General features: G+C 36.0%; 1 protein-coding gene across 4 annotated transcripts in view; it reads left to right on the top strand.

The window, feature by feature from the left end:
- The window catches only part of xit (ALG6/ALG8 family glucosyltransferase xit), a 55,237-nt gene that overhangs the window by 12,844 nt on the left and 29,019 nt on the right, over nucleotides 1–13,374 (top strand). For 2 of the 4 annotated variants that reach the window (XM_076484273.1, XM_076484271.1), the window contains exons 4-5: nucleotides 4,600–4,689; nucleotides 5,850–6,036. In XM_076484273.1, coding sequence (XP_076340388.1) covers nucleotides 4,600–4,689; nucleotides 5,850–6,036 — 277 coding nt within the window. The remainder of the gene's footprint in view (nucleotides 1–4,599; nucleotides 4,690–5,849; nucleotides 6,037–13,374) is intronic. The other 2 variants (XM_076484275.1, XM_076484274.1) reach the window with 1 other exon arrangement.

The following is a 13,374-nucleotide window of genomic DNA, read 5'->3' on the forward strand; positions in this document are numbered from 1 at the left end:
TACCAATATTTTGATATCAACATTTACATTGCTATGTCCTCCTGCCACAGTCAAAGCAGGTTATCTGAACTGCAAGGTACAGCCTTACATTCCTAACCCTCTCAGATGTTTTCATTTGTCAGTGGTTTGGTCATTCAAAAACATCATGTTATGGTTCTTTAATATATGCTCATTGTGGTGGTAAAGATCACAACACTTATGAGTGCAACCTGGAACCACTCTTCTCTAACTGTATTTTTTGGCCTAAATGGGTAGAAGAGAAAGAGGTGCAATGCTTGAAGACTGTTAATAATATCACCTACTCAGAAGCTCAGAAATTATTGTTCCTAACTCTTATCTCGGACATATGCTGCTGTACTCCATTCTACTGCCACAGTGGAAGTGCAGAGAGATCTTTCTGTGCCTCCAACAGAGTCATTTGCAAAACATCTTAAGAATCTTGTGTCCTCCATCAATGCATCTATGTCTACGTCTATCTCTATCCCTACCACTCCTTCCAGTGACTGCCCATTTCCACTTTCTTCAGGTTCAAGTGTTTCCTCAGGTCCATCCTTTTCTGTAACACTAAGAAGTAAATCGACCATTTGTTCATGCCTTCAGTCTTTGGAATCTTTGTTCACAGACAGAGGCCTGCCTTCTCGACCCAGGGCAGGATCTGTGTAGGTTGGTAGATCTTCATTCAATAAAGAAAAAAATGTGGTTGCAAACAGAAGGTCTCCCTGCTGGATTCTCTTTCACATAAATAAAAATGGCCACTCTGATCCAGTGGAACTGTAAAGGTTTTCAATCAAATATAGGTGACATTAAGGATTGGTTTGATTCTTACCATCTAATGTGGGACTCCTTATAAGAAATGTTTCTGAAACCTGCTGATACAGTCAGCCTTAAGCAATTTTTCTTGTACAGAAACAACAGACCATGTGGTGGATAAGTACAATGTGGGGTGACATTGCTGGTTGATCAGCATATGCCCACCCTTTCTTTGTCACTTGATACATTGTTGGAGTCTGTAGCAATTCGTGTTTCACTGGGTCATACCATCACTATTTGTTCTCTGTACCTAATTCCAGAAGAGATCAATAATCAGTCAGACATTGGTGCCATCACTGAGCACTTGCAATCCCTCTTTTTACTATTGGGGGATTTTAATGGACACAATCCCCTCTGGGGTGGTGCTATAGAACATATGCTCTTGGACCTTAACCTACCTTTCTCCAGTATTGGTTCTTATACTTATTTTCATGCACCTAGTCAATCTTTTACTGCTAGAGATCTTTTTATCTGCTCCCCTTCACTCTTCACTTACTTTTGTTGGAGGGTTGTCAGTAATCCATGGGACAGTGATCATTTTTCTATCATTTTGAAAAAGACTGGCTGTAGTTGATGCCATCTGACCTGCATGTCTCGATGGAAGTTGGACCAGGTTAACTGGCCTTCTTGCACCTCTCTCTCAGAACTTGATCCTGCCATCGTATGTAAGCCATTGATAGATGACATTATGGCAGCAGCAACTAATTGTATTGTCCAGGTAGCTGCTCAGTGTATTCCTAAAACCTCAACACATTTCCCCCTAGTATCCTACATGACAAGTAAAGCTCAAAAACAAACGGCAGCTACAGACTGCCCTCAATCACTTACTGAAGTGGATCACAGGAAATGGTTTTAACTGTTTTCTCCTCTAAAATTGTTTGCTTGCACTTTTGCTGTCAACAGGATATTCACCCTGATCCTGAACTCCATATTGGTAAAGTTGTGATTCCTGTGGTCCCTGAGGCAAAGTTCTTGGGGCTTATCTTTGACCGTAAGCTGACCTTTATTTCACACATCAAGCAGCTATGTGTCAAGTGTACAAGGGCACTGAGCATCCTCCATGTCCTCTTTTCCACCTTTTGAGGGGTAGATTGATGATCCATGCTAAAAATCTATCATGCCCTTATTCAAAACTGGACTAGGGGTCTCTGGTCTGTGGCTCTGCAAGAACCTTGGTCTTGAAAAAGTTGGACCCTGTTCATCATCATGGGCTTTGATTCTACACAGGGGCCTTCTGCATTTCTCCAGTCCAGAGTTTGTGCATGGAGTCCCATGAACCCCTTCTATACCTTTGTCATTTGCAACTATCTTTAATGTGTGCTTCAAAACTTTGATCTTTACCATAGCATCTCACATGGGATTGTGTTTTCCTTCCTCATTGGGCCACACTTTTTCATAACAAATGGTCTGCCATTGTTCCTTTTAGCCTTCATATCCAGGTGGTGCAGTTGGATGAATTAGGTCTGTCTTTGGATGACATAGCAGTACCCACAGATTATCCCATCTCACCATGGCTAGTTACTATTCCCAAATGTGACCTTTCTTTATGTCATCTGAAGAAGGCAGATACTTCTAATTGGAAGTATTGCCTTCTATTTGCTGAACATCTTTCAAACTATCCTTCCCTTCCCATTTATACAGATTGTTTGAAATCAGGTGACTCTGTGAGCTCTGCCATGGTTTGCCGTGATTTGGATATTGCACACAGAATCCCCTCTACAGTTTCTGTGTTCACTGCCTAATTGCACTCCATTTCTCTTGCCCTGGATCACATAGAAGCTATGCAGTACACAAACTATACTATTTATACCAATTCACTTAGCTCTCTGTTAGCCATGGAATTGCTTCACATCAGTTCTCACTCTATTCTTGCCGATATTCAAAACCGACTGGGCCATTTCACTTTAACATCTAATTCTATCCAGTTCTTTGTGGATACCAGGTCACATTGGTATTCCCAGGAATGAGCTCCCTAACACTGCAGTTAAGTATGTCTGCTCTGGTGCTGTCACTGCTGTACCTGTTCCATACATGGACTATGGTCCTGTATTCAAAGCTCAGCTCCATGCCAGTTGGCAGTCAGCTTGAAGTGAGAAACGTGAAATCAAGCTTTTCCAAATAGAACTCTGGCTGTCTTGTTTCTGTAAGGATTGGAAAGAGAAAGTTGTCCTAACTAGACTACATCTTGGTCACAGTTTTTTAACTCGTCATTTTCTTTTATCTAGGACTGATGCACCAATGCATGGCCTGTGTGACACTCAGGCCACAATTAGTCACTTTTTACTGTCTTGCCATCGTTATGACTCTCAACGACGGCATCATTTTATACGTGTTTTGTCCCAAGGTTTATCCGTAACTTTGGAAAGTGTCATTGATGAGGATGACACTGTACAATTTTCAAATGTTTTGTTTTAGTTTTTTAAAGGCTATTGACATTTTAACACTACTTAAGTTTTTAATACATAAATGAGACCTTTTTATGTGATTTTTGTTATGAATTAAAATACAACTAGTTTGATATGAAATTAGAAAATGGCTATGACATCATATAACTTGAAACCAGGACTGGAAAGGCCAACTTCAGGTGACTAACACTGATGTTTGAACTTACCCGTTAGTCATCTTGGCAAGGTATAATAATTAAAATTATGCTACAGAAAGCCCTTTAAAACTTGTATTACTCTACTTTCTCTGTTAATGCTATTTAAGTTTTTAATTCAAAAATTAAACTTTTTGTTTTACCTTGATTCCTTTTTATGAATATTAATAATTTTAATTTACTTTCAACTCTTTACTGGTTGTTTGGCATAGATAGCGTAGTTGCTTTGTGCTGTAAAACTCCAAACCAAACAATCAACATGCACATAACCAGTGAAAAGCTCATAATGTCTCCTTAGTGGTTTTCTCAGCCTCTGCACAGTATTTCTTTGGTAAATTCTTTCTTTTCATGCTAGATTCTAAGCAGTAATGTGATTATTAAGCATTATTAGTGAGCTCAAAAAATATTTTTTTTTACCAAAATACAGCTTAATTACTCAGTTTGATTATTTTATTGAATTCTGTAGTATTGATATTGTAATTTATGATTTTGTGTTATTTCATAATGTATATATAAAGCCTAAAATAATATTTTTGTTTCATATTCTCCATGTGTGAATCCATTAGGCTCAGCAACCTGTTGCAAGCAGCAAATGATGACAAAATTTGTAACTGGAAGATATAATTGTTTTCTATACTCTTTTATTTACTATTCTAAAATATCAGGTATTATAACTGAAATGTGATTGAATTTTAGAAAATAGAACACAGCTAAGACAGGTCACTTTATAAAAGCCAGTTTTATATTCTTTGATATGGTAACATGAGTGTATATGTTTTCGTGTTATAATTTTTAGTCTCTCTAGAATGAAAAAAGAATTATTTATATCTATTTTGTAATCTTTTATGTTCATTATGAATTCAATCAAATCTACCAAACCCTTACACAGATACCTTTTTTTTTTACTGATCCTCCTCCAGTTAAGTGTAAAATTCTAACTATTTTGTGTGTAAGGGTAAGATACCTTATTAGAAGTGAGCATTTTCCAACACAAAAAAAATGAATTTTCAATACATACATACCTTCTTTTACATTTTCCACCCAACCTTCCCACTTTCAATGATCCGTGGTGTGGGCCTTCTGACCAATCTCGAAGTGATTAATGAACGTAGATGTGTAGAAAGTTCTTGTTAAGATAGGAGTGGTTTTGCACTCCTATTAGTGGAGAGCTGTAACATGATCACTTACAGAAGCAGGAGGTGGAAGACTAGTGATGGGTGTGAAAAATGTGTGCCACTAGAGGGAAGTGCTAGTCAAGTAAAGCTGTTTTGTGAGAAGAGGTAAATATATATTGGAAATACATTTTTAGTGTAGAAAAATCCCAACTTTTGTTTCAAGTTCAGACTTTTTCTCACAATATTCACATTAACAAGCTTAGCTGAATTTTTAAAGGTTTTTATTATGTGGTTGGATAGTCAGAGAAATTATGATAGTTATAAGTCAATGTTTACTTTGTCTAGGTTATGATTTTGTGTTGATAAAATAATTATTTGATTTAAAATAAAAATTATTTTGTGTTAGTATTAAAGAATGAGGATCCAGGTAAGTACTGTATTTTTTGTTTTTCATGCGTTTTTTTATTATTATAAAAATGACTAAAATATAAAAAAATTAGAAACCTGTTTATGTTACTTTAGGTAAGATAATGAAAATGATAATTTTTGCAAGGTATGTTCATGAGCAGCTCATATATATATATTGTCATTTGATATATATGTTCATCATGTGAGTTACAACTTGCGAGACAGGTTTGGTATTTATTCATGAGCTAAAAGCTATTTAGCAGTAAAGAGGTAATTTTATGTTAACAGTTTGCAGTCATTCCAGGAAGAGAAAAGTAATTCAGATTTATTTTGTACTTGTTCATGATGGTTCAGAGGTCAGTTAAAGTGACTGAATGCATGTAGAGCTAGAGTGGAAAAACAGCAGATAGAATGTAAAGTTTTACTGAACAAATGTTTGATGTTTATTTCAGAGGTTTTAGAGATTATGCAAATGATATATGGCAATTTTCAGATGAAAATATATTTCTAATCTTAAAATAAATATCACTTGCACAAATAGCAGTCAATACTGACCTGATATATTCATAGATAATTTTGTAGTGAAAATACTTAATTGAAGAATGTACTATTTTTTTGCAAAAATGTGGTAACTTTTATCAAAAGCTTGTAAAATTTTATGAAGGTACCCAAAAAGTTATTTTAGTGAAAACTCTGATAGTCACTTTGGAGTCATAAAGGTGGTGTTATCCATAGAACCCCTTGTTAGTTTTGATTCATTTCAGGTAGTTTTAATTCTTCATTATGTTTTAAATATTCATTAAAGGCTTTTATGCAATGATGTCCATTTTATCTGTTATTGTAATAAAATTTGCATACATTCAGTTTTGGAAGGTTTTTTTTTGTACTAGCCTAGTATTTTTTGTTTCTCTGTGAAGATGGTGCAATCTGGTGACAGCTCGTGTTAAAAGAGAAGAACTAAAAGATCAGTGGTATCATCCTGGTGTTATACTTTCAATGTTGCTACTGTGGAATCCTGGTCTTCTCATTGTGGATCACATACACTTTCAATACAATGGATTTCTCTATGGTATCTTGCTGCTTTCTATTGTTCGTATAATTCAGGTAATTCATTGTTTCTGTAAAATATGAAGTCAGGATTAACCAGACTATTTGTAAATATCATTAAAATGTCATCACTGTATTTTAGTACACACTATTAACATTTTCATTATTATACATATCTTGTTGCATTTGCAGTACAAATAAATGTGCTTTAATACAGATTTAGGAAGGTTTGAAAATATTTTTTTATCATGCACATCAGTTATGATATCATAACTGGTTGTTCAGTATATCATAGATCTGAGGCTGCATTTGAGGGCAATCCATGACATTTTTGAGAGACTTCAAATTTGTTTTTTGTGTCTTCATTTTAGTCTGTTAGATTTTCAGCCCCCTGTGGCTCAGTGGTAAATTTATGGACTCACGGCATTCAATTATTTAGGGAAAGTGTAGCAGGTAGCCTGCAGTTTATTTTTCTCTATGAAAACAACTTCCTTTACTACAATCTTTAAATGACTTATTAAAAATGAAATGGAGGTCACTTTCTGATAAGCTGTCTTTGATTCATTTTCTTCTATCGATTCTTTGAAAATGTGATGTTTGAACTTTTTTCTAGCTGCTTTGGAGCCTGAAAGGTCTGGGAGCAATTTTTTCTTCATAAACAAATATTGTGGTTCATGCTGGAAGATTTACTTCTTCATTAAGTGAAAGAACTGGTAGGCTTTATCTGACGCTTTAAAACGTCATAGTTTTATCCATTTTCGTTGGTATTAATCCCCGACATCAACTCCTTGGTACATTGCTACTCAGAATAGATTCTGTCTACATCAAAGGTCTCCACTACTTAGTCAGAATGCCAACAGTGGTAGTGATTATTGTATACCTTCAAGAGCTGTGGGGCTCGATTCCAGTAATTTCTGGTCATGTAATAATCTTAATCATCAGTCCAATAACTCTGTAGGTTCTTGGATAACAATTGGTCATTCATTTCACATCTTCCCCACACTAATCCACCCAACTTGTAGGGTTTCTGTCTCCTGGAGTTCATTGGGTTTGGTACTTAGTTCCATGGTTACCTGTGTGAGGTGGGTTCAGGGATAGTAAAGGAGATAGATTATTTCTTCAGAGTTTTTGTTCCTGTTAGTATTTATGTCTATACAGGGAGGAGATTAGTGTCCAATCCATCTTCCTTTTCTATATCAGAATGTAAGTTCTCCAAGGTTTACAAATTAATCATATCTCATTCTGTGTTGATTTTTTTACTGGGATTGTAAATATCCATGTTGGTTGTAGTGGGTCTTATCTTCACTATTCCTTAGTGGTGGAGTACCACTGATATTAGCATTTGTGGGACACAAGGATCAGTTATTGCTGTTCTTGAGTTGTTGTTTTTTTCCTTCAGTCTCACATTGGCTCAACATTTTTTCTGGTTTATCATATGAATTTTGTAATCTTCATTCCACCATGCTTTGCAAACAGCACTTCATGGCTAGTTACTGCTGGCAGCATTTCATCAGTTCTTAGACCATCAGACACTACTTCTACTTTCAGATACATTCAACTCAATATTTCATATATCTAAGTTTGTTTTTTTTCTCATTTCTCATTAGGCTCAGCTGTCTACCATCCTGCTCAATGTTTTAGAATAAGATGCCACACTCTCATTCAGATCTCCTCCTACTGCATGGAAGGTTCTTTCTCTTCTAAATATGTAGGCTTCACCCAAATCCCTCATGCCTTTGAGATGAGAACACAAGTGATCCTTTTATTAGTCTTTAAGTGACTAAGGATTTTACTCCTATTTCATGGTTTCTCCATTTTCCTTCATCAGGATCATTTTTCACTCTCAAGAGTTAAGTCAGGATGCTACTAGAAGCTAGGTTACTTCACTGTTACCTTGAGCAGAGTTCCATGATTTTCACAAATGCCTTTATTCAGGGATGGGGTACCTATACTAACAGTCAGGAATTTCAGAGCGTGCACAGATGACGAGGATTCCTCAAACATTGTTTTTATCATTTTTGCTCTTCAACAGGCATAGTCTTGCAAGGTCTCAGGATCTAGGTTTCTTCAAGAGTAAGTTGTCAGGCTTCACACTACTATTGTGTGATGGTATTTTATATTTTTTTTCAAAGAGGCATATGGACTGGTACTCCTTATTTTTTAATTTTGGACCTCCTTTCTTGAATCTAGCCTACACACCCTTTTAGCTTGCAATGTTTATCAGGAGATACTTCTGGTCACAAGTCCATTGCCTCAATCCATATAGATTCTTCTGACAGATTAGATGTTGCATTGTGAGGCTCAGTTAGATTGCCTCTCATTTCTCAATTTTTAATTATTGGGTTGTCCTTTCATAGGTTCACCAGACTACTGGCAATTTAGTCTACTACTGTACTTTGGGCCTTGGCAATAGATGCTTAGCATGTGTAGAAGATTGGATTACCATTCTTTACCTTCTCTCTATTTTACGAGGGCTGTTCAAAAAATACGCGGACTGACGTCATAAAACAAAAACAAAATGTACTTTATTTAGAAGTTACAGGTCTGGGACCCTTTCAAAGTACTCTCCTCCCCAACGCACACACTTATCCCAACGGTGTTTCCACTTGTTGAAACAGTCCTGGTACGCTTCTCTTGTAATGTCCTCTAGCTCCTTTGTCGCATTTGCCTTAATCTCGGGAATCGTCTCAAATCTTCTTCCTTTCAAGGGTCTTTTGAGTTTGGGGAACAAGAAAATATCTCAAGGAGCAAGGTCAGGTGAGTAGGGGGGTGGGGAAGAACAGTGATCGAGTGTTTGGCCAAAAACTCACGAGTTCTGAGGCACAAATTTCGCAGCAACGAGGTGCATCTTCAATTTTTCAGTCAAAATCTCGTAACAAGATCCAACTGATATCCCACACTCTTCACCAAGCTCTCTGACAGTCAGACATCGATTTGCCCGCACCAGGGTGTTGATTTTGTCGACGTGTGGGTCGTCAGTTGACGTGGAAGGACGTCCAGAACACTCATCATCTTCAATGGACTGTCGACCATCCTTAAAATGTTCATGCCACTTGAAACATGCCGTACGCTTCATAGAAACATCACCGTAAGCTGTGTTAAGCATAGCAAAAGTTTCAGTCGCAGAGTTTCCAAGTTTAACACAAAATTTCACAGTGAATCGTTGCTCCTTCAGGTCATTCATTATGAAATCCGCCAAACGAAAAAAATCACACTTCACTTAAAACCATGTAGCTAATAAACAAATGAAGATATCTGCAATCGCGAAATGGTGTCGTAATCAGCTGATCTGTGCAAACCTAGCGACACCAAGCGGATTCCCCTGGAACCAACTGGAGCCGCGCAATTCAAACAGTCTGCGTATTTTTTGAACAGCCCTCGTATATGTTTCCCATGATACAAAATATATAATTAATTCTAACTCATTGTTTAGTTTTGTTGATTACACCAGACTGGCAGCTACACCTGGGATTCTACTTTTGCAGCTATTTCTGATAAATCCACCACTTCCACTTCTCTTTTGGCTCTCTCTATGGAGGCAGCCATGACCAGATATGGTGCAATGCACTCAACTATCCAGAAGCTCAAGCTTCTGGCATAGAGGTTATACTGTCTTTTGCATGGCATATGTGTTTAATATCTGTCTCAGTTTCTGCTTAATCCAAAAATCACTTTTCTCAAAAGTAGTGGCATGAATATTGGCAGTGTTGTATTGTAAAAAGGTTCAACCCTTTTCAATCAAACAGAAAAAGGATTCAGTCTTTTTCTCTTATTTATCTGCTCACTCTCTCTTTGTCCAATGAGATTTCAGTGTTGGTCATGCTCAGTGAGGGTCTTGAAGGTTTGTTCCTGCACTTTTACCTTTATCCTGGGGAGCCCTCTTTGAAGGCAAGGAAGTTTCTGTGAGTCAATCTCATAAGATTTCTATATTCTTAGCAGCATGGTCAACTTGCCTGCTGGGGTTTGTCATGTCAACCTCCCCAATACTTTTATTTCTCATTATTTGCCCAAACTTTTCTGAATGTCTTTGCCTAATGCTGTACTTAACTATTTTTGCTAGATTACCCAGAGGGGTGAGTATTTTTATTTCTACCTTTCAGGATCCCTCACCTTGTTTCCACATAATCCCATTCTGTTACCAGTGTTGCCCAGACAGGTGTGCTTTTATCAAACCAATTCTGCACAAGCAGCCACTATTTCACTATAGTCACTACAAGTTGCAACAGCCACTGTTGAAATGTGGTGTTCCATAAGACTGCCTTGGAGCTCACTAGGTGGTATTATTGTACTTTGCAAGACTGCCATGAGTCAAGCAAAAAGGAATTCTGTCTGCCTGTGCTAATCATTGGATTGAAAAAACTGTAGTCAATTTGCTTTAAAAAAATTAGGTAACTTGGTTCACCTATTATATTGGTCCTTAGGACTCTCCAGTGTGCATTATTCCCCAGATTATACTGGGAGAGCTAGGACTCCTTACCACATTTGATTTTGCAATCACTGGAGTGGTAAACAGAGGCTTTTCCTCCAAAGTCTTAGAGTAAATTTCTCCACATTCAGAAATAAAGGTGAAGTTGGAGACTCTCCTATTCAGGATCCTGGATGTTTGTTCCTAGATGTCAGTAAGAGCCACACCAGCCTATGAAGGAGCCTCCTTCTAATACCAGTTTAGATTTGATGCACAGCTACCTACTTGGGGTATGTCTGGCCCTTCTTCATGATCAATATCAGTCAGTATAATGATCATGGAAGGATGTTCTCTATCTACTCATAATGCCAAATGTGGAGTGACCCCATCATGGGTCCTTGGTTGAACACAAATGTTCCACTTAATCACCATAATTCCAGAAGCAAATAGACGGCTCCTTACCCACTTAGTTGGGAAGTGAGAATGAATGTTGATAATTCCAGACCAACTGAGTTCTGTTTCTTTGGTTGAGCCTGGGGTGTTGCCTTTCAGGCTTCTTCAGGTGGAGGAAATTTTTGTTCACTTAGGTATTGCTTACCTCCTAAGCATAATTCTGGTGGTTCAGAACACATCATTCTGTGATTAGAGATTGGGATCCAGTTATCTGTAGATAACATTACAATCCAATTTATGTAGCCACCAACATGAGATATAGGGACCAAGAGCCCTTAATTCCAGTCCTGAGTAGTGGAACCTGTGCTGTGTATTTGGGGTTCATCTATAGTGGTGATTACTCATGTACAGTTCCACCCTTGATACGGGAACTGAGTTCAAGGTGAAGAGCATACCTGTTCCAGATGTAGTACTATGCTTTTCTTGGTACACTATGCCATGATGATCTATGCAGACACCTTCTGTATGGATAATGTTTTTACTGGCTCTTCCACCTTCTCATTGTGGGATTTTAGCTGTAAGTGGCAGATAAGGTAAGTATGTTTTGGAAGTTAACATTTCTGTAAGTTGAAAATGTATTTCCAGTTTCCTCAGTTGACACTCTCCTTCTTTTCCTCCCTAAAGAGAATAATTAGTTTTAGAGCCTTAAAACATGAAAAATATTATCAGAGTGAGGTGTTTATAATACAGTACCAGTATAGAGGGTGCATTGATGTAGATTGAGTGTATCAAGAGACAAATATTGCCAAGATCAATTGAGTGGGGTGTAAAAGACTGGAGCAAGCAAGAAAAAATCATACTAATGCTTAGATCAGAAAAGAAGAAATTCTGGAGGTTAAGTAATGGCTATAAGTGTCAATGAAGGTAAGTATTATTGGAAATACATTTTCAGTTTTGGAAAATGGTAATTCTCAGTTTAAATGTTTGCATTGTTTTCTTTTGGCCAAAGAAGTTTGACTTCACATGATAACATGATTTGGGAGATGAAAATGATTGATCAGAATAATTAATTTCCTATGATAATTGGTTACATTGCTTAGTGTTATGTAGACTTATTAGTTAATTGAAATTATGAATAAGTCAATTAATGTCATGATTAGCATTTCTGGTTATTACTGTTTCAGATTGTTCCAACTGTGCAGGTTGTTAAAATTTATTATGTTTTTTTTATTTTATTTCAATTTTGTTCAACTTCATGTCAGAATAATGCCAAAAATTATTGCTTTTCAACATTGCAGGGTGTATATTTGTTTCTTTGTTTTGAGTTATGGAATAGCTGATGAAGCTGTTTCTTACTGTTCCTGTTTTCTGAATTGCTGACCTGGGAGCAGTTAGCCAGTATTATCCACCATCAACTTTTGGGGCACTCTTTGCCAATAAACAAGATTAACCAGCTATATTGCCTTAGATAGCCTTAGTAGTATCGCTATAGCTCAAAAAACTTTAGTTTCAGATACATACCTACTGAAGTCACACAAATGTTATAACATTAAGACCTACTGCCATTGATGCAACTGCATTTTTTTTATATATACATTTACATAACACATGCTTAGTTATTACAAAGTATATTTTGAAAATGGTCCCTTGTATACACTTCTATATATGATGTGAATAACCAATCAAAAGCTCAGAATGTCCCCATAGTGACTTTCTCAGCCATTTTGAAGTATTATAACATCAACTTGTTTTTTCAAAATAAGACTTAAAGACGGTACGTTGAATATTTAGTCTGCTCCAAATACATCTTAGTTACTAATCATGATAAATTATAATGAATTTCTGTGGTGTTGGTATGGTAATTTATTATTCTTTTGGTTATTCAAATGTATATATATATAAGAGCTAAAGAAAAATAATTGAAAGAATAATAATTGAAACATGACTGTATTTTACAAAATAGTAGAACATTAAAACATAGTCAAGACAGGTCACTTTGTAAAGACTAAAGATCAGTTGCATATTATTAAATACAATAATGTAATGTAAATTCTTTATTGTTATCCATGCACCGCTGAAAGATCAAAATATTTTATATATAATATTGAGAGATTTAAGCTATTTAATCTAAACATTTATGTTTTTGTGTTATAATTTGTGGTCATTTTGAACAATGAAAGGCATAATATATATTTATGTCATAACTTTTATGGTAAATATGTGATCAGTCAAATCAACTGAACCTGTACAGAGATTTGTTAATGAAAATAACAGATAAAATACAAGTTTTTTTTCTTAAGAAATGTTTGATAACCATTTGGACATTTAAGGATTTTATATGTGAAATTTGAAAATCTTTTGATGCATAAAAGTATTTTTAATCTTAAAATGAAAATGATTTTGCATATTACCTTTCTTAAATGCAAAAAGAAAACAATGCATGAAAAAACATTCTTTAACAAACCTTAAGACTTAAAAAAAAATCTGATATTTTACATGTGAAAACATTGTAATCTTTACTGCTAATCTGTCAAATTTTGTAAATATAAATATACTAATTTAAAAGTTATAATATGAAAACTATAACAAATGCAAAA

Source organism: Tachypleus tridentatus, chromosome 13 (assembly GCF_004210375.1).
Source record: "Tachypleus tridentatus isolate NWPU-2018 chromosome 13, ASM421037v1, whole genome shotgun sequence".
Lineage (NCBI taxonomy): Eukaryota > Metazoa > Arthropoda > Merostomata > Xiphosura > Limulidae > Tachypleus > Tachypleus tridentatus.